The sequence below is a fragment of the Octopus sinensis genome, unplaced genomic scaffold (assembly GCF_006345805.1).
Source record: "Octopus sinensis unplaced genomic scaffold, ASM634580v1 Contig19792, whole genome shotgun sequence".
NCBI lineage: Eukaryota > Metazoa > Mollusca > Cephalopoda > Octopoda > Octopodidae > Octopus > Octopus sinensis.
The window spans coordinates 1-23,184 of NW_021836617.1; the positions used below are offsets into that span (position 1 = coordinate 1).

Consider the following 23,184-nt stretch of genomic DNA (forward strand, 5'->3'; position numbering starts at 1 on the left):
TATATTATATATATATTTTGTATATATATATATATCTATATATATATATATATATATATATATATATATATATATACAAATATATATATATACAAATACACACTAATATACATTCATATATATATATATATAACAGAGAGTGAGAAAGAAAGAAAGAAAGAAAGAAAGAAAGAAGGAAGGAAGGAAGGAAAGAAAGAAAGAAAGGAAGAAAGAAAGAAAGGAAAGAAAGGAAAGAGAAAGTAGAAACTGGTGATGAGAAAGGAAGAGAAAGGAAGAGATTGAGCAAAAGTGCTTTGCTGAGTGGAAACTGAATCGAGTGAAGATAAGTTCGAGTGTAATGGATTGAGTGTAATGGATTGAGTGTCGTCCGTATATCCCGACCGATAACGATAAGGAATTAATTGATACAGCAATTGACATTTCGCAAGTGTGCGCAATATTGGAAACTACTTTTAAACTGTCAGTCATAAATTCTGTTTTCTACACAAAAAAAAAAAACACACAGAAAAGAAGAAAAGAAAAACAAAAACAAAAAAAGCTCATACGAATTATACACGCAAAAACAAGTCAACACGCCACGCGTAACCGCGGTCATAGCAAATAAGGGGTCGAGCGAGGGGAGGGATCGATACGGTTTGTGATCTATGATAATACACAAAGTGATTGGAGAAGCGTTATACATTCGCTCACACACACACATACGCAGACACAGACACATACACATACACACAGACACACGCACCGCACTCACGAGGATATGAATATATGAGTATATAAGAGCAGACCAGTAAACGTTGTGTGTGATCTGAAGTTTTATATATATATATATATATATATATATATATATTACACCTCCATCCATCCATCCATCCATCCATCCATCCATACATACATACATACATACACGCATACATACATACATACATACATACATACATACATACATACATACATACATACATACATTCATACATACATACATACATACATACATACATAACATACATATATTTTAAATATATATATCTTATATACTTTTAATATATCTACATATTACAACATTATATACACCTCCATCCATCCATACATACATACATACATACATACATACATACATATATACACGCATACATACATACATACATACATACATACATACATACATACATACATACATACATATATTTTAAATATATATATCTTATATACTTTTTTATATATATCTACATATTACAGCATTATACACGCAGCATACACACATGACAAGCGCACACAGATACGTACACACGTATGTATATATATATATATACACGTGCTTACATTAATACATATGTATATAAAAAAAAAATTTGAAACATAACGTCGAAACGCCCCACGATGTCTTCTAACGAGACGGACTCGATGGAGGTCTATGCGAACCCGAACTGGATCCATTTGACAATAATGATTGCCGTGACGGTCCTAATTTTGTTGTCGTCTCTCTTCACTCTGGCCGTCATCGTTTACTCCAACGGTTACCGGTCATTACAGGGCATTTTCATGATCTGTATAGCTTCGTCTAATTTATTGGTCGGCCTTTTGGTCACACCCGTCGGCATATTTCTCTCGCAAAACCCGGACAGTCGAACGATCGAGAAGATTTGTCCCGTGTCCTGCATCACCCTCCTCTGGACTGTCACCTTCGTTCTCTACTGCATCGGCTTCATGGCCCTGGAAAAGTACTTCAAAATCAAGTTATCCATCAACTACGTGAACCGGATTCGACCCCTCTACGGTTGGATTGTAGCTTGTCTGACAGCCGTCGGCAGTGCCGTCGTCGTCGCCCTCCCGATATGGATCGAAGGTCCTGAAAACTTCCGTATTTACTCTGACACCAGTTTTCTGTGCATCTTCAGCTACAGAGGCTTGGGCTACATTTCCACACCGGCCATCCTACTTAATATCGGCTCGCATTTGGCCCTCGGCCAGCTCGTGCGTCACATCAAGCGAAACCTCAACCAAATGTGTCCGTCGATGCCTCGCCGACTCAACCGCGACCTGACGGCGGCGAAAACCATTTCCATTTCACTCGGGATTTTTCTCTGCTCCTATATTCCTGCTACAGTCTGTATCTTCTTACGACAATACACTGTCGTGGACATACCAAAATCAGTGTTTTTCGGAGTCACTTGGTTGACGATCTCAAACAATTTCTTTATTTCCATCCTGTATTATCAACACAACAGTGTGTTCCGGTACAAGGCCCAGAAACTGATTCAAGTTATGTGTAATCCTTGCCAGTCGTTGTTCTGCAGCAAAACAAACTTTAAAGGACTCTGGACATTAACTGACGTCAATGACCAACTAAGTCTATAACCATTAGGTATTTATTTATTATAATTATTATAACAACTTTCATTGAACACGCCAAATATCCACCCATCAACCACCCCAAATTCATTCTCCTAAGTTGTGTTGATAAGACATATAACACTGAGTTCACTTCCACCAACAATGTGCCTGTGTCCTTTAGACATCTTTGATTGGCGAGCTGGCAGAAACGTTAGCACGCCGGGCGAGATGCGTAGCCGTATTTCGTCTGCCGTTACGTTCTGAGATCAAATTCCGCCGCCGAGGTCGACTTGCCTTTCATTCTTCCTTCGGTCGATTAAATAAGTACCAGTTACGCACTGGGGTCGATATTATCGACTTAACCCATTTGTCTGTCCTTGTTTGTCTCCTCTGTGTTTAGCCCCTTGTGGATAATAAAGAAATAGGTATTTCGTCTGCCGTTACGTTCTGAGTTCAAATTCCGCCGAGGTCGACTTTGCCTTTCATCCTTTCGGGGTCGATTAAATCAGTACGCACTGGGGTCGATATAATCGACTTAATCCGTTTGTCTGTCCTTGTTTGTCTCCTCTGTGTTTAGCCCCTTGTGGGCAATAAAGAAATAGATTAAATGAAATTTAAAATCGTTATCATGATTTTTGTGTCATTGAATACAATATATGTCATTACATTTGTTAAAAATTAACTTGTTCTTCTTCCAGGGTCGAGTTCGAAAAAAAAAATCAATATATCAGTCAAGTTTTAGGGAGAAACGCGTTCGTCTTAATCAAAATATGCGCCATTGCATACTCTTTTACTTGTTTCGGTCATTTGACTGCGGCCATGCTGGAGCACCGCCTTTAGTCGAGCAACTCGACCCCGGGACTTATTCTTTTTGTAAGTCCGTACTTATTCTATCGGTCTCTTTTTGCGAACCGCTAAGTGACGGGGACGTAAACACACCAAGCCATCGGTTGTCAAGCAATGCTATAGGGGAACAAACACAGACACAACAACCCACATACATTATATATATATATATATATATATATATATATATATATATATATTATAATTAATATATATATATATACATATATACGACGGGCTTCTTTCAGTTTCTGTCTACCAAATCCACTCACAAGGCATTGGTCAGCCGGGGCTATAGCAGAAGATACTTGCCCAAGGTGCCACGCAGTGGGACTGAACCCGGAACTATGAGGTAGGTTAGCAAGCTACTTACCACACAGCCAATCCTGCGCCTTACATAGAGATTTTTATATTTTTTGTTTGACAGTGTTAAGCGAACTTCTACACAACCACCAGGGGCATTCTCCTTTTCCTGATGTGTGTGTGTGTGTGTGTGCGCACGCGCAGTTAAGTCTTTTAATAAGTCTTTTAAATAATTTTCCAGTTCTACAGTCGTCACTATGTATATCAAAGCTTGTCTTCTTCACTGAATGCATGTACAAAGAGGGGTGGTGGGGTGTATCCTTTTTATATCTTCAAAAACTTCATCGACATTTAGCCTGGCGTGCTAAACGATTTCTGCCAGCTCACAGCCATAATAATAATATATAATAATAATAATAATAATAATAATAATAATATAATAATAATACAATAACCATCAGAGCATCAAACAAATCACAGCACATACCCAAGGCACACAGAGCTTGCGCTCGGTAGTGAGTGAAGCACGCTATAAAAATAAAATTACTGAATAATAATACTATAATATAATAATAATAATAATAAAATAATAATACAATAATAATAATAATAATACAAATAACCATCAGAGCATCACACAAATCACAGCACATACCCAAGGCACACAGAGCTGCGCTCGGTAGTGAAGTGAAGCACGCTATAAAATAAAACTACTGAATATAATAATAATATAATAATAATATAATACAATACCATCAAGCATCACAACAAATCACAACAAATCATACCCAGGCACACAGAGCTGCGCTCGTAGTGAAGTGAAAGCACGCTAAAAAATAAACTACTGAATAATAATAATAATAATAATAAATACTAAAGAAAAATAATAATAATAATAAATAAAATAATAATACAATAACCATCAGAGCATCACAACAAAATCACAGCACATACCCAAGAAGCCCACAGAGCTGCGCGCTCGGTAGTGAAGTGAAAGCACGCTATAAAAATAAAACTCTGAATATAATAATATATAATAATAATAATAATAATAAATAATACAATAACCATCAGAGCATCACAACAAATCACAGCACATACCCAAGGCACACAGAGCTGCAGTCGGTAGTGAAGTGAAAGCACGCTATAAAATAAAACTACTGAATAATAATAATAATAATAATAATAATAATATAATAAAATAATAATAATAATAATAATAATAATATAATATAATGATGATAATAACAATAATAATTAATGATGATGATGATGATGATGATGATGATGATGATAATAATAATAATAATAATAATAATATATTATTTTCTGCTTAGCACTGTCACCTCTATCTGATATGCTAAATAGATGATTGCTGATATAAATGTTACGGCAAAACGATCAGCCACCTTTTATTATGGATGACCTAAAACTATACGCTGCAAATGACAAACAGCTGGAAACACTATTAAAGACCATTCATGGATTACCAAAGAAATAGATATGAAATTTGGATTAGAAAAATGCGCCAAAGTAACCATGAAAAAGAGGAAAACTAGTTAAGAGTAACAACATCACACTAGATGACAAATGAAATAAAAGAATTAGACCAAAGCCAAACTTACAAATACTTAGAATCCATGAACTAGATAAGACACACACACAACAATGAAAGAGAAATAAAAAGAATATTATAGACGAGTTAGATCAATACTAACACAGAGCTCAATGCTAAAACAAGATAATAGGTATCAACACTTTAGCTGTCCCAGTTATAAGTTACAGCTACAATATCCTTAACTGGACACGAAAGAACTGACCAAAATAAGAACAGGAAAACAAGAAAAATAATGACAGGATCTAGGATGCATCACCCAAAATCTGACATAGAAAGACTATATATACAACGTATAGAAGGTGGTAGAGGCTTATACAGCTGGAAAACTACTATAAAAATAACCACCATAGGACTGCAAAAATATCTACTTCAGAAGGAAGGAAAACTGATCCAGATAGCGGCAAAAACACGAGCAAAACAAAAACTGTTCTCGTATCAGTATTAAGGAAGCTGACAAATACAAACAAGAAATCATACCACCTAATAAACATGAAAAAAGAAGAAGAAGATAGAAAAACAACAAAAAGCTATAAAAAAATGAAATCCAAACTAAAATAGAACAGCAACGAACCATGATAAAAACGATGGCAAGAAAAGCCCCTTCATGGTAAATACTGGACTAAACTAAACGCAAAAGAAATAGACAAGAAAATCCCAGCAATGGTTGAGAAGCTCAGGACTCAAAGCAGAAACAGAGGGATTTTTAATTGCAGCACAAGACCCAAAGCCTCCCACCAGAAATTACAAAAACATGTAATGAAAAGAAATATTACAAGTAACTGCAGAATATGTGGAGATGGACAAGAAACAATAAATCATATTATCTCTAGCTGCCCAGTCCTGGTAAGAAGGAATATATTCACAGACTGACAGAGTTGGAACTTACATACATTGGAAGCTATGCCAACATTATGGAATAACAACAGAAAAAAGATGGTATAGGCACACACCAGAAAAGGTCACAGAAAACGAGAAAGCAACCATACTCTGGGATATGCCGATACACACAGATAGAGAAATAAGGCCAACAGACCAGATTATAGTTGTCAGAGACCATGAAGAAAAAAAATGCTTTCTAATTGATGTATCAGTACCGGCAGATGACAACGTGTCTCTAAAAAATGGAGAAACTCTCAAAATACAAAGACCTTGAAAATAGAGGTAACCAGAATGTGGAATCTGAAAACAGAAACAATTCCTATCATAGTAGGTGCATTAGGCATGATAAAAAAATATTCAGACAAATACATAACAAAAACCCAGGACTTACAAACACATACACATACAGAAAATTGCACTACTAGGCACTGCACACATCCTACGCAGAACACTTTCCATACAATAACCATCAGAGCAATCACAACAAATCCCAGCACATACCCAAGGCACACAGAGCTGCGCTCGGTAGTGAAGTGAAAGCACGCTATAAAATAAAACTACTGAATAATAATAATATAAGTCCCCAGGACTTTTCTTTTGTAAGCCTTGTACTTATTCTATCGCTAAGTTTCGGGGACCGTAAACACACCAGCATCGGTTTGTCAAGCGATGTTGGGAGTACAAACAGACACACAAACATACAACACCACACATATATATATATATATATATATATATATATAATATATATATATATATATATATACGACGTGCTTCTTTCAGTTTCCGTCTACCAAATCCACTCACAAGGCTTTGGTCGACCCGTGCTATAGTAGAAGACACTTGCCCAAGGTGCTATGCACTGGGACTGAACCCGGAACCATGTGGTTGGTGAGCAAGCTGCTTACCACACAGCCACTCCTGCACCTTTATTATTAACTTTAGTAAGTGATAGTTAATTTTTTTAAATTTTATTTTTCATTAGAATAACAAAACGGAATGTAAATTGTTACTTTTTATGTCTGGCACTCAATCGCTTACGGTGACGAGGAAAATTAACGTGCTAGTGGCTGAGTACTCCACAGACAGGCGTACCCTTAGCGTAGTTCTCAAGGATATTCAGTAGGCGGCGAACTGGCAGAATCGTTAGCACGCCGGGCGAAATGCGTAGCCATATTTCGTCTGCCGTTATGTTCTGAGTTCAAATCCCGCCGAGGTCGACTTTGCCTTTCATCCTTTCGGGGTCGATTAAATAAGTACCAGTTACGCACTGAGGTCGATATAATCGACTTAATCCCTTTGTCTGTCCTTGTTTGTCCTCTCTGCGTTTAGCCCTTGTGGGTAGTAAAGAAATAGATATTTCGTCTGCCGCTACGTTCTGTGTTCAAATTCCGCCGAGGTCGACTTTGCCTTTCATCCATTCGGGGTCAATTAAATAAGTACCAGTTACGCACTGAGGTCGATATAATCGACTTAATCCCTGTGTCTGTCCTTGTTTGTCCTCTCTGCGTTTAGCCCCTTGTGGGTAGTAAAGAAATAGATATTTCGTCTGCCGCTACGTTCTGTGTTCAAATTCCGCCGAGGTCGACTTTGCCTTTCATCCATTCGGAGTCAATTAAATAAGTACCAGTTACGCACTGAGGTCGATATAATCGACTTAATCCGTTTGTCTGTCCTTGTTTGTCCTCTCTGCGTTTAGCCCCTTATGGATAGTAAAGAAATAGATATTCAGTATTACACTGAATGTGACAAGTCTGGTCCTTTGAAATACTGGTGCTACCCTCATTTTTTTTTTTTTTTTTGGCAGCTGAGTGAACTGGAACAAAGGGGAAATAAAGTGTCTTGCTTAAAGATCCAACGTGCCGCCGGGAATCGAACTCACGAGCTTACGACTGTAAGCCGAATACCCTGACCGCTAAGCCACGCACCTTCACTACTCTTGTACACAGGTTTCTTTAAACTTCTCCTTTTTATCTAGATTGTAAATACGGTGAAAGTATTAAATGAACTATTGGGTTATGTATTGAATGGCATACGTAAAACTTCTTATTTAACCCATTAAGGCATGTCTTCCGACAGTCAGCAAATACGAAATGTATAAGTTAATGAATAATAATGAAGAAAAAAGCAATAATAAATCTCTGAACGAGATGTAAACAGTAGCTGCACGACAACGTAAAGTATACTAGCCATCTCAATAAGGCTAACCACTAAGGGTGGGTGTTACTGTAGCTTGTAGCCCCAGGAGAACATCGTCTCCAGCTGGCTTTAGGCTTTTGTGTGTTTCTTAAATGGCTTACAAACACCTTCCACGCTGCAATTGTTTGAAAATATACTGACAATTCTAATCAGCGAAGCATATGTTGAGGTTTCCAATTTGGGTAGAAACAGTGCCGTCTTAAGGGGTGGGCACACTGGGAAGTTTCCCGGGGGCCTCACAGGCCTCGCTGCCTTGTTATGATCTAAGCATGCTGTGGTTTGCTATCAATAAATAAATATAATATGGCCAGTGCATTGCTTTTCTCGGGCTGGGGCCTATAATGCTTCTAAGGCGGCCCTGGGTAGGGCGTTTGCTACAGGTCAACTGGAATTCGTGTTTTAGGTGGGGAATTGACTAATTTCAAATTTACGTGCTTGTGGAAAAAATTTCTTGTTAACAAAGTTTTTTGTTTTTTTTGCTCTCATGCTCTTTGAAAGTCACTAACACCACTGGGTTTTTGGATTTTCTTTTCCTGACTGGCAGATTTGAATTAAGATTTGTGTGTACTTCATTCATTACATCAGCCCTTACCTCATTAATAGACTATGCCAAATACTTTAATTCGCATACACTGACGGCCAGTATAAATAAGCAATCGTAGACAATTATTTTAACAATCTCGTCTAAATCCTCTTGTAAACAAGTCTTCTCTGTATCCTGAATTGTTAAAATAATTTATTGTTCTATAAATAGAATCTTTATTAAAATGGACAACATGTATATCTGAATTGTTAAAGAAGCAGAACAATTTTTTATCAATGAATTATATTCTGAGCACACTTAAAATGAAATTCACTATCACAATGTCAGATTGCTGTGTAACAGTGTGCCAACTGTCACCATCTGTTGGACAACTTATCAAAATTGTAATCACCAACGTCTTTTCATTGTGGGGTCACATGGCCTAGTGGTTAAAGCAGCGGACTCGCGATCGAGGGATCGCGGGTTCGAATCTCAGACCGGGTGAAGTGTGAGTTTATGAGCGAAAACCCCAAGCTCCACGCGGCTCCGGCAGAAGGTAAAGCCGAACTTCTGCTGACTCTTTCGCCACAACTTTCTCTCACTCTTTCCTCCTGCATCTTGCAGTTCACCTGCGACGGACCGCGTCCTGTCCAAGTGGGGAACCTATACGCCAAAAAACCGGGAAACCGGCCCTAATGAGCCAGGCATGGCTCGAGAAGGAACAAACAGATCAAGGGATCGCGGGTTCGAATTTCAGACCGGGTGAAGTGTAGGTTTATGAGCGAAACACCTACGCTCCACGCGGCTCCGGCTTCTGCTGACTCTTTCGCCACGATTTTTTTCTCTCACTCTTTCCTCCTGCATCTAGCAGCTCACCTGTGACGGACCAGCACCCCGTCCAGGTGTGGATCCTATGCGCCAGTGATACCGGAAAAACCGGCCCTTATGAGCCAGGAATGGATTGAGAATTTCGGCCTGAAATATAATCGTCATTAACTCGAATACTGTAAGTTCATTTCAACCTTTATCATTTTTTAAAAATTGTATCTCACAGATAAATACAACTCATACAGCAAAACTAACGGAAAGCTTATATATTTTATACATTCTTATCACTTACTCATAGTTTTCAAAATTTTTATCGTGGTTCTGTGGTAAGTAGCTTGCTTACGAACCACATGGTTCCGGGTTCAGTCCCACTGCGTGGCACCTTGGGCAAGTGTCTTCTACTATAGCCTCGGGTCGACCAAAGCCTTGTGAGTGGATTTGGTAGACGGAAACTGAAAGAAGCCCGTCATATATATATATATATATATATAGGCATACAGAAACTTGACAGAAAAACTAGAAAGCTAACGACTATGCTGACATCCAGACGCTGATATTAACCTTTGCAATCCCACCAGAGAGAGAGAAGAACCTTTTTCCCATGAAGTTCCCTTCTCGGTTGTGGTTGAGTTTTTTTTCCTTTTACCAAGTCATTTTTTAGGACATTTAACATTTCGATAGAAAATCCATTTTTCATTACCAGTCACATGTCTGGTGAAAAAGGGTGAAATGAATTCGCGAGAGCAGATGTCAACTCGGGATTTGCAGTTGCTTTCGGACAATTCATGAGGCACCCATTTTCCAAGTTTAGGAACCTTTCCAAGTTGTTGAAGATGACGATGAACAGTTGTATGGTTTGAACAAAGCTTCATTGCCAATTCTTCAACTGATAATGCAGGATTTTCTTCAAGTAATGCCACAAAGAGCTTATCATCAAACTCAACTGGATGTCCTGTTCGATCTTCATCTTCAAGGCTGAAATCTCCACTTTTGAATTTTGCAAACCATCTTCTGCATGTTCTTTCATTCAATCATTCTTTCCCATAAACTGAGTGTATGTTTCGAGTCGCTTCGGCTGCAGAGTTTCCTTTTTTGTACTCATAAAGCATTATGTGCCTTAAATGCTCTTTCGATACTTCCATGTTAGAAAGGGTTTTAATCAAAGAAATTTTAATTCTATTATTCTGTAAAATTATATTTAATTAGTTTAAATGTACACAAATGCATAAAAATAATTTTTAATTCCATTAGACATTCTAAAATACTATTAAATTAAATTTCATTCAATTTTAAAATAGGTAAAAATCGGACAGAACCTAGGGGATGACCTGATATATATATATATATATATATATATATATATATATATATATATATATATATATTATATATATATATATATATACGTATACATATAAATATATACACGACAGGCTTCTTTCATTTCCCGTCTACCAAATCCACTCACAAGGCTTTGGTCGGTTCGAGGCTATAGCAGAAGACACTTGCCCAAGGTGCCACACAGTGGGACTGAACCCGGAACCATGTGGTTGGAAAACAAGCTTCTTACCACACAGTAACGCCTGCACCTATGATAAATCTAACGAACACACATTTCTTTCGTTTGATAAATAGACAACATAACGAAACACAATAATATATCATAATCTACTCACAAACCGTAAAGTAATTACATTAAAGTCAACACTGTTTTAAGCTAATCACTTGGTAAATCTATTCAAAGTCGTGAGTTAGAAATTACTCGAATTTTTCATAACAATTTCATTGTGTCTCCTCCGGCAGCAGTCAAAGAATTTAACTAACATTTTCCTAACGTGACCTTCTTTCTCCATATGAAGCATTAACTTTATAATTCTTTCCAAAAGTACACCAGCCTCATGATCCAACTGAATCAAATATTTTGATTAAAAAGCTCTTTATTTTCATCAACAAACGCTATATATGCAACAACGGATCTTTTCGGTTTGAACGGCAGTTTTTTAAAATAATTTCTAGGTAACTAAAAAGTTTTAAACTTCGTATACTCGTAGAATGTGTTTATGAAACATCTTTTTTTCTTGGCTTTATTGAGAAAATTCTATAGTTTGTAAGATATTTGTTGGGTTTTTCTTCTTCAATTTCTGCAATTTCAACCAATCACTGACGTCTATCGAGGTAAAAAAAACATTCTGTGCCGTATGAATATGTCCCTCGTTTAAGAAACAGATTGGGTTTATTTACATTTCTGAAGAAAAAAAGATACCCTTCCCCCCACCTCTAACCCTAACCCTAAAACAGATTGAAATGCAATAGATCGATACTAGGGTCATAATTATGGGTGACAATTTCATACGACACCGCTAGAAAAAACTGCCGTTCAAACCGAAAAGATCCGCAACAACCAGTAAGTTGTTTTACTAAACCTCTTCTTTTTTTTCTATACTCATTCAGAAAACTAAATTCATGTGAAAATAATTATAAAAGGTAAAGACCCCTTTCGGAATGTCCATGAGATTGCACCTAGAAAGTTACCCTTCATGGCACAAGTCCAGGCAAGTCCAGGTTGTTTATGGAAGACCAGCAGTGGCCCATGCATACCAGCCTCCCTTCTATACGCCACCAATGATATCCAAGGGATAAGCAAAGACCGATATAGCTTGGCAACTGTGACGTCGCGACTCATTTCTACAGCTGAGTGAACTGGAGCAACATGAAATAAAGTGTCTGAGCGAGCAAGGACAGAAGAGGCAGCCCGGTCCGGGATTCGAACTCACTACCTCAACCCAATGAGCAATGCACCTTCACATGTACAAATGTATATCTGCTAATAAACGGTTACAATTAACACCAGTCGGCATGTCTTTAATTCGTTCAAATATTCTCTCAACTAAAGCATTAAATGCGTTATTTTTATTATTTTTTTTGGAAGCACTCCGTCGGTTGCGACGATGAGCGTTCCGGTTAATCCGAATCAACGGAACAGCCTGCTCGTGAAATCAACGTGTAAGTGGCTGAGCACTCCACAGACACGTGTAACCTTAACGTAGTTCTCGGGGGGATATTCAGCGTGACACAGAGAGTGACAAGGCCGGCCCTTTGAAATACAGGTACAACAGAAACAGGAAGTAAGAGTGAGAGAAAGTTGTGGTGAAAGAGTACAGCAGGGATCACCACCATCCCCTGCCGGAGCCTCGGATGGAAGCACTCAGTCGGTTACGACGACGAGGGTTCCGGTTGATCCGAATCAACGGAACAGCCTGCTCGTGAAATCAACGTGTAAGTGGCTGAGCACTCCACAGACACGTGTAACCTTAACGTAGTTCTCGGGAATATTCAGCGTGACACAGAGAGTGACAAGGCCGGCCCTTTTGAAATACAGGTACAACAGAAACAGGAAGTAAGAGTGAGAGAAAGTTGTGGTGAAAGAGTACAGCAGGGATCACCACCATCCCCTACCGGAGCGTCGTGGAGCTTTTAGATGTTTTCGCTCAATAAACACTCACAACGCCCGGTCTGGGAACCGAAACCACGATCCTATGACCGCGAGTCCGCTGCCCTAACCACTGGGCCATTGCGCCTCCACTAAATGCGTTATTAATAACTAGCGGGACCCGTGACTATTTCACGGAATTAATGGTAAACTTATTGGGTTATTTCTGAAAATTTTATCCAAAATACCTGAAAGTTGTCGCCTGTCTTGCTTCTGTATCAAAAGATAGTCACCCATCTGCTACTCATTGAAAAGTGAAGGAAATTAGAATGCGAAGATCATTTAATTCGCTTTATAGGCGCAGGAGTGGCTGTGTGGTAAGTAGCTTGCTTACTAACCACATGGTTCCGGGTTCAGTCCCACTGCGTGGCACCTTGGGCAAGTGTCTTCTGCTATAGCCCCGGGCCGACTAAAGCCTTGTGAGTGGATTTAGTAGACGGAAACTGAAAGAAGCCCGTCGTATACATGTATATATACATATATATGTGTATGTATATGTTTGTGTGTCTGTGTTTGTCCCCCTATCATTGCTTGACAACCGATGCTGGTGTGTTTTACGTCCCCGTCACTTAGCGGTTCGGCAGAAGAGACCGATAGAATAAATACTGGGCTTACAAAGTATAACTGCGATGGGTGTGTAAACAGTAGTGTGTAAACATTATGTATGTATGTGCGTGTGTGTGTATGTATGCATGTGTGTATGTATGTATGTATGTATATATGTATGTATGTATGTATGTATGTTCTCACCATCAGAACATCACCCCTCAGCTAAATTTATATTCCCCTCCTCTACATTACCACCTTCAGCTAATTTTTTTTAACCACGTAATAAATATTACGTTCCCCCTACCTCAGGTCATGGACGTTTCTCTCTCCCTCTTTTCCCCTCTTTTTGTCTCATTCTTCGCCTTATCCCCTTTTTGTCTCCTTTTTCTTTCTCCCTCTTGCTCTCCCTTTCCCTTCAACTAATCACGTGAAAGCGTTACGGACGGACTAAGTAACGTACGAACAAGCAGAACTATTATCAGATAAACCTAATCATCTACTTCAATCTGTTCTTACCTTAACAAATAGAAGCATTATAACTACACTTGGATAAAAAGAAATTTACCAATTTTGATAGAGATATATTAATAACTGTCACGAAACATTATATCTATTTCTTTATTGCCCACAAGGGGCTAAACACAGAGGAGACAAACAAGGACAGACAAAGGGCTTAAGTCGGTTACATCGACTCCAGTGCGTAATTGGTACTTATTTAATCGACCCCGAAAGGATGAAAGGCAAAGTCGAACGTAACGGCAGACGAAATATTGCTAAGCATTTCGCTCGACGTGCTAACGATTCTGCCAGCTCACCGCCCTTCACCAAACACTATATCACTAACTTTAAATATCCCTTCTTGTACTCTTTTTAGTTATAGATATACAGCATAGAGAAATCATACGAACGAATGGTTCAAAATACTTTAATCTTCCGCAGCTTGCAAAAAATTCATTACAAGAACTAATATTTCAAAATAAGCAAGCATCCAAATTGCAGAAAATTCCTTTTCAATACTTCATAAACTACGACAAAAAAAAATGTAATGTTTTATTAAGCAATATAGAGAGATGTTTATTGGTATCTTTCTGCAACCTGCAATAAATCAGCTCTTATAAGGGATTTTATACAACTTTTATTTCTTTACTACCCACAAGGGGCTAAACACAGAGAGGACAAACAAGGACAGACAAACGGATTAAGTCGATTATATCGACCCCAGTGCGTAACTGGTACTTATTTAATCGACCCCGAAAGGATGAAAGGCAAAGTCGACCTCGGCGGAATTTGAACTCAGAACGTAACGGCAGACGAAATACTGCTAAGCATTTCGTCCGGCGTGCTAACATTTCTGCCAGCTTATTCCGCCTTAATTTTGGAATACAAAAATCTTTGTCCTCTTCTACGACGAAACCACGGTCGAGAATTGAACTCACGACTTTGCAATCGCGGGCCGAGTTCACAAGCCACAAAGCCACGCACCTTCAGTGACTATTCCCACTCACTGTATATCATCCATTTCGTATCTGCAAACAACCAGTCTATCATACATTTCAGCAGGTATCTATGCATCTAATCACTATATACACACTGTTTATTTACACAGTTCAAATATACAGCTCTGTGTGTGTGTGTGTGTGTGTGTGTGTGTGTGTGTGTGTGTGTGTGTGTAATACAGAAATGTATACATAGGCTGTATAACTGCGATGGGTGTGTAAACAGTAGTGTGTAAACATTATGTATGTATGTATGTGCATGCGTGTGTGTGTATGTATGTATGCATGTATGCATGTAATGTATGTATGTATGTATGTATGTATGTATGAATGTATGTATGTATGTATGAATGCATGTATGTATGTATGTGCGTGTGTGTGTTATGTATGTATGTATGTATTAGAGTATGTATGTATTGATGTATGTATATGATGTGTATGTATGATGTATCTAGGATGTAGTTTTATGTATGTATTTATGCATGCATGTATGTATATATGTAGTATGACATGCCATGTATGTATGTATGTATATATGTAGTATGTATCTATGTATGTATATATGTATGTATATATGATGTATGTAGTATGTATGTAGTGTGTATGTATGTATGTATGATGTATGCATGTATGTATGTAGGTATGTATTTGTATGTATATATGTATATATGTAGTATGCATATATGTAGTACGTTATGTATGTAGCATATATGTATGTTATGTATGATGCATGCATGTAGTGTATGTATATGTATGTATGTATGTAGGTATTTAGGTAGGTATGTATATATGTATGTATGTATGTATATATGTATGTATGCGTGCATGTATGTTGTATATATGGATATATGTATGTATGTATGTATGTATGTGTATCTATGTATGTATGTATGCATGTATGTATATATGTATGTATGTATGTATGTATTATGATGTATGCATATATGTACGTACTATGTATGTATGTATGTATGTATGTATTTATGTATGTATGTATGTATGTATGTACGTGTAGATGTTGTAGTTATGTATGTAATGTAGTATGTATGTATATATGTATGTATATATGTATGTATATATGTATGTATGTATTTATGTATGTATGTATGTATATATGTATGTATGTGTGTATGTGTGTATGTATGTATGTATATATGTATGTATGTATATATGTATGTATTATATATGTATGTATATATGTATGTATGTATGTATATATGTATATATGTATGTATGTGTGTATGTGTGTATGTATGTATGTATATATGTATGCATATATGTACGTACGTATGTATGTATTCATATATGTATGTATATATGTATGTGTATATATATATATGTATGTATGTATGTATATATGTATGTATGCATGTATGCATATATGTATGTATATATGTATGAATATATGTATGTATGTATGTATGTATATATGTATGTATGTATGTATGCATGCATGCATGTATGTACGTATGTGTGTATGTATGTAAATGTTCAAATGTATATAGTTGCCATTACTACAATTTATCAGTCCCAATTAAAGCTTCCCCCCCCCCATTTAGTAATCAATAACAATTTCTATATTCATAATCAATAAGATAAAAACTGTGGCTGGGTCGCTGGAATATCATGCGGCACTAAGTATTTACATATTGAATTACAAATTTATACGGCAGAGGTGAAAAGGGGAGGGAGTGAAACGTGAGTGCGAGAGAGCGTGAAGGAAGACCTGCGTGAGATCGGAGATATCGAGATTAAAAGGGACTATATATATATATATATATACTTGTGTGTGTGTGTGTGTGTGTGTGTGTGTGTGTGTGTGTGTGTGTGTGTGTGTGTGTGTGTCTGTGTGTGTGACATTGTAACAACAAACAGCTAGGAACATTTCATTGAAGAACATAACTATGTATATATATTTATGTATACATATGTACACATACGTATACTTATACACACACACACACACACACACATATATATATATATATATGTGTGTGTGTGTGTGTGTATACATACATGCAGACATACACACACATATATACAAACATATATGTACATTATATGTATATAACATATATGTGTGTATATATGCTTGTTATATATATATATATATATATATATATATATATAGATATACATATATATATATGTGTGTGTGGTGTTGTGTATACATACCTGCACACATACACACACACATATATACAAACATGTATGTACATATACTGTATATATACATATATGTGTGTATATATGCTTGTATATATATATATATAATATATATATATATATATATATATATATATACATGTATATATATATATATATATATATATATATAGAGAGAGAGAGAGAGAGAGAGAGAGAGAGAAAGGGAGAGAGAGAAAAAAAGAGAAAGGCATAAAGTAAGTAGATTAACACAATTTACATTTGATATTCATGTGTTCTTTGAAGAATATTTATTAACATATTAATGTATGGTAATTTATTATCGCAATAACAATTGTATATGTATATATTCATTGGCAATCTGCTTTTGTGCGGATATGCATTAAAAAATGGAGATAATTACGCATTTTAGTTAGTTAGTTAGTTAATTTGTCTCAAAAGCAAATAGCAAGGCCATGTAGGGGGACATGGAGTTAAGTACAGGGTGGTGTTCATGTAAAGAGTTCAGGCCACTTGAGGTCCAGGGAGGCTTTGAACAAAGCAGTCGTCGGCATCTTCACCATCTCGTCTGGCAGCTTGTTCCACGGATCCGCAACCCGGACGGAGAAAGCTCCTCTCCTTCGATTGAGATGAAATCGTCGCAGGTAGAGCTTTTCGGAATGACCCCGCAGCCGACGCTCTGGAGCAGGAGTGAAGAACAGCTCTTTCGAGAGGTTACGTACATGTATGAACATATATAGATGGAAATACATATGTGAATACACGTACGTTTATTTACACGTTTTACTATATACATTTTTGTGTGCGTGTGTATATATATATATGTGTGTGTGTGTGTGTTCTTTTATTTGTTGCAGATACCTATCTAGCGCTATCTAGAGCTAGATAGCCATCTCCAACCAGCAGGCCATCCTACCCCAGACTGATGACGAGCAAAGAGTCAGAAACTAGTCTCTGGGTGCAGGCTTAGCCGGGTGGAGGTGCTTATCTCCCCCTTGTAAACAGGAAACATGTCAAGGCCGACAGGAAGCGTTGCTACCTCCTAGGGCTAAATAGCAGTAGGGACTGTCACATTAAGTTGACAGTATAAAAACTACTATATATATATACTAGCAGTATCGCCCGGCGTTGCTCGGGTTTGTAAGGGAAATAACTATAAAGCATTTTTAGAGAGTTATAGCCAAAAAATAGCAAAAAAATGGAAAAAAAATTATGGTAAATTTTTTTTGAGAGTTAAAAAGGTGGAGTTGCGTCCCCTAGACAGTCTGTGGTTTGTTTCTGATTCTCGACCCCATGTCTTTGAATTTTATCATTTTCAGAACTGGGGGAACTTTTCAAAATTTTCGCTGCGTTAGTTTTGAATTATGACATTGGGCTATGTGTGTGTCAAGTTTCATCAGAATCGGTTGTGAAAGCCGTGGTCAGGGTGAGGGTACAACCTGACAGACACACAGACACGCAGACAGACAAACTGCCGTTTATATATAGATAATATATATATTATATATATATATATATATTATATATATATATAAATGAAAAGAATGAAGTCGAACAACGAAGATTTAACAGAATTCCTTTACTTTCGACACATGTTTCGAAGACTGCACATTCTTAATTCCGAAGGAATAAAGTGTGCATTATGCCGTCTTCTGCACACTTTATTCCTTCTGAATTAAGAATATGCAGTCTTTGAAACATGTGTCGAAAGTAAAGGAATTCTGTTAAAATCTTCGTTCGACTTCATTCTTTTCATTTATTCATATAAAAAGAAAACACACAAATTTCCACACACGAACACGGGGTTCTGCCCTTGGCATGTAGCTTCAACCATGTTTTCTGACGTGAATTTGCTACCCAGGTATCGATTAACCGAATTATCCATACTAGGATAATTCATTCACCTACTTAAATATATATATACATGTGTATTTATATATGTACTTACACCTATTAGCATGTCTATATTTATATCTATCTACATATATATATATATTTATATATGTATATATATATACACATATATATGAATATATATATCCATATATATATACATACATATATATATATATAAAATATGTGTAATTATGTCTTTATTACACATATTCACCCTATTCGCACAAAGCCGATTGTTAACGAGTATATATATACAATTGTTAATAAAATAATAAATTACCATATATTAACATATATTAACATATTAATGAAATTTCTTTCTTCAAAGAAATATGCATATTGAATGAAGCATTTCTTTATTTACATCGTTGTTTTTGAATCACCATATATCCGTCTCGTCCTCGACTACACACGCACACACATACGCTCGAGCGCGCATACATACATACATATAAATTTGCAATTCGTGTGACATGTGTACTTATAAAATGGCGCATATTTTACATAGTATGAAATCTACTTGCTAGAGTGTACTTCAGAATATAAGTATAGACTTTTTATACATTTTTAGATATATTCTGCATTTTATTATCGTATTGAAACAAGCGTCCTACACGCATTGAAATACATACGTACGTGCGTGCATGCATAAACACACGTGCACACACATACACACATATACATACATATATACACACACACATACATACATACATACGTACATACATACGTACGTACGTACGTTCATACACACACATATACATAAGATATATATATATATGTATATATGTGTGTATATATATGTATATATATATATATATATATATATATATATATATATATATGTGTGTGTATATATATACAATATATATATATATATATATATATATATATATATATATATATATATATATATATATATATTATATATAGATATATAAACAAGATTAATTTGTGGCGGAAGGACGTCCTTGAAAGTGGGTTAATTTAGAAAGTAATAACTGTGCCGACAGAACAATCCTTTGGTGTATCGTTCAAGTAATAAGAGGTCATTATCAAAGCAGAACAGGATTTCCAAAAAACTGTACTTTATTGTTTACGCATGAACAATCCTTAAATGCAATAATAAATCTCTGAACGAGATGTAAACAGTAACTGCTCGACAACGTAAAGTATACTAGCCATCTCAGTATATTTCTTTACTACCCACAAGGGGCTAAACACAGAGGGGACAAACAAGGACAGACAAAGGGATTTAGTCGATTACATCGACCCCAGTGCGTAACTGGTACTTTATAAATCGACTCCGAAAGGATGAAAGGCAAAGTCGACCTCGGCGGAATTTGAACTCAGAACGTAACGACAGACGAAATACGGCTACGCATTTCGCCAGGCGTGCTAACGTTTCTGCCAGCTCGCCGGCTTACCACTAACGGTGGGTGTTACTGTAGCTTTTAGTCCCAGGAGATCATCGTCTCCAGCTGGCTTTAGGCACACTTTCTGTACGTATCACTTAGGCAAATGACTAGAAACTGCAGTCCGTGCGTATCACTGAGGTTGACGAGGGAGGGATGACCTCCCTTTGCAAATACCATAAGAGCACAGAAAGTGTGCCTAAAGCCAGCTGGAGGCGATGATCTCCTGGGGATACAAGCTACAGTAACACCCACCCTTTGTGGTTAGCCATATTGAGATGGCTAGTATACCTTACATAAAGGAGCACTCCGTCGGTTACGACGATGAGGGTCCCAGCTGATACGATCAACGGAACAGCCTGCTCGTGGAATTAACGTGCAAGTGGCTGAGCACTCCACAGACACGTGTACCCTTAACGTAGTTCTCGGGGATATTCAGCGTGACACAGAGAGTGACAAGCCGGCCCTTTGAAATACAGGTACAACAGAAGAAACGGGAAGAAAGAGTGAGAGAAAGTTGTGGTGAAGAGTACAGCATGGGATCACCACCACCCCCGTGCAGGAGCCTCGTGGAGCTTTAGGTGTTTTGCTCAATAAACACTCACAACGCCCGGTCTGGGAATCGAAACAGCGATCCTACGATCGCGAGTCCGCTGCCCTAACCACTGGGCCATTGCGCCTCCACAAATAATCCTTACATAATCCTTAAACGCTTAAATGAAAATCGTCGCTTTTCCTTTGCGAAAGAGGAAGAAATATTGTTTGTATCGGTTGATGCGGTGGCCGGTTTCTTTTATTTCTTCGAAGATCTGAACTCTTCTCCGTCTCCAATAATATTAACCAGGTGAAGCAATTTTTCTGCGGAGAGAGATGTATGATGCACGTTCGTATGCATGGGTGTGCGGATATGAAAAAACCCTTCTGTTTCTGATTTTAAGCCAGAAGACAACTAACCATTGATGGGTAAGAGCTTTGGTAACATCGGTATTATTAGCTCTTTGGGTATTTGCCATTGAGAGGTTTTTATTATCATCATCACCATATTCATCGTCATCAACATCATCATTATTATTAATTATTATTATTATTATCATCATCATCATCATCATCATCATCATCATCATCATCATCATCATCATCATCATCATCATCTCATCATTATTATTATTATTATTATTATTATTATTATATTATCATCCTCACCATCATTATAGTATTAATTATTATTATTATTATTATCATCATCATCATCATTATCATCATCATCATCATCATTATTATTATTAATCATATTATATTATTATTATAATTATTATCATCATCATCATCATCATCATCATCGTCATCTCATCATCATCATCATTATTATTATTCTCATCATTATATTATTCATCATCATCATCATCATCATCATCATTATCATTATTATTATATTATTATTATTATTATTATTATTATTATTATTATTATCATTACTATTATTATTATTCAGATATCATAAGCTCAGAAGCTGAAAAAGAAAAAATATGGCCACGAAATGGAAAAGCGAAATCGATGAAGCAATCGGGAAAAAAATTAAAGAAATGATGCGAGACAAAGCCGCACATATATAAGCAGAAAAGGTCAAACTACTGCAAGGATAACAGTGTCGCTTTCTGATCCTCATCTGACGAAATGACGAAACGATTGTGGATCACCTGTAACATGTTGTAATATTAGATAAACATTATTTATATTCTTGTCCTGTTTGAACTATATTTTGTTGAAATGATTGTCGTGAAGGAATAAATGTTATACCAATACCTATTTCTTTACTACCCACAAGGGGCTAAACATAGAGGGGACAAACAAAAGACAGACTTACGTATTAATTCGATTACATCGACCCCAGTGCGCAACTGGTACTTATTTAATCGACACCGAAAGGATGAAAGGCAAAGTTGACCTCGGCGGAATTTGAACTCAGAACGTAACGGCAGACGAAATACCTATTTCTTTATTACCCACAAGGGGCTAAACATAGCGGGGACAAACAAAAGACAGACTTACGTATTAATTCGATTACATCGACCCCAGTGCGTAACTGGTACTTGTTTAATCGACCCCGAAAGGATGAAAGGCAAAGTCGACCTCGGCGGAATTTGAACTCAGAACGTAACGGCAGACGAAATACCTATTTCTTTACTACCCACAAGGGGCTAAACACAGAGGGGACAGACAAGGACAGACAAAGGGACTAAGTCGATAACATCGACCCCAGTGCGTAACTGGTACTTAATTTATCGACGCCGAAAGGATGAAAGGCAAAGTCGACCTCGGCGGAATTTGAACTCAGAATAATGGCAGACACGAAATACCTATTTACTACACTATTTCTATTTTCCCCACTAAGGGCTAAACAAAAAGGGGACAAACACGGACCAGACTTACGTAATTAATTCGATTACATCGACCCCAGTGCGCAACTGGTACTTAATTTATCGACCCCGAAAGGATGAAAGGCAAAGTCGACCTCGGCGGAATTTGAACTCAGAACGTAACGGCAGACGAAATACCTATTTCTTTATTACCACAAGGGGCTAACATAGAGGGGAACAAACAAGGACAGACTTACGTATTAATTCGATTACATCGACCCCAGAGCG

General features: G+C 37.0%; 1 protein-coding gene across 12 annotated transcripts; it reads left to right on the top strand.

Annotated features, from left to right (window-relative positions):
* The first annotated feature begins 1,301 nt into the window (after window positions 1-1,301).
* LOC115232179 (G-protein coupled receptor 52-like) lies at window positions 1,302-22,370 on the top strand. Of its 12 annotated transcripts, none has more exons than XR_003883610.2 (4): window positions 1,302-2,362; window positions 7,785-7,926; window positions 9,568-9,705; window positions 11,979-12,379. XR_003883610.2 is itself a non-coding variant. In XM_029802022.2 (2 exons), exon 1 carries the CDS (start codon window positions 1,378-1,380, stop codon window positions 2,353-2,355), a length of 978 nt encoding a protein of 325 aa, XP_029657882.1. In that variant the 5' UTR covers window positions 1,302-1,377; the 3' UTR covers window positions 2,356-2,362; window positions 22,032-22,368. The 12 variants fall into 12 exon arrangements, 3 of the variants coding, with proteins under 3 accessions (XP_029657882.1, XP_029657883.1, XP_036356184.1); XR_004997830.1 differs by having other exon boundaries at window positions 9,571-9,705; XR_003883609.2 differs by having other exon boundaries at window positions 7,785-7,918.
* Window positions 22,371-23,184: the final 814 nt, after the last annotated feature.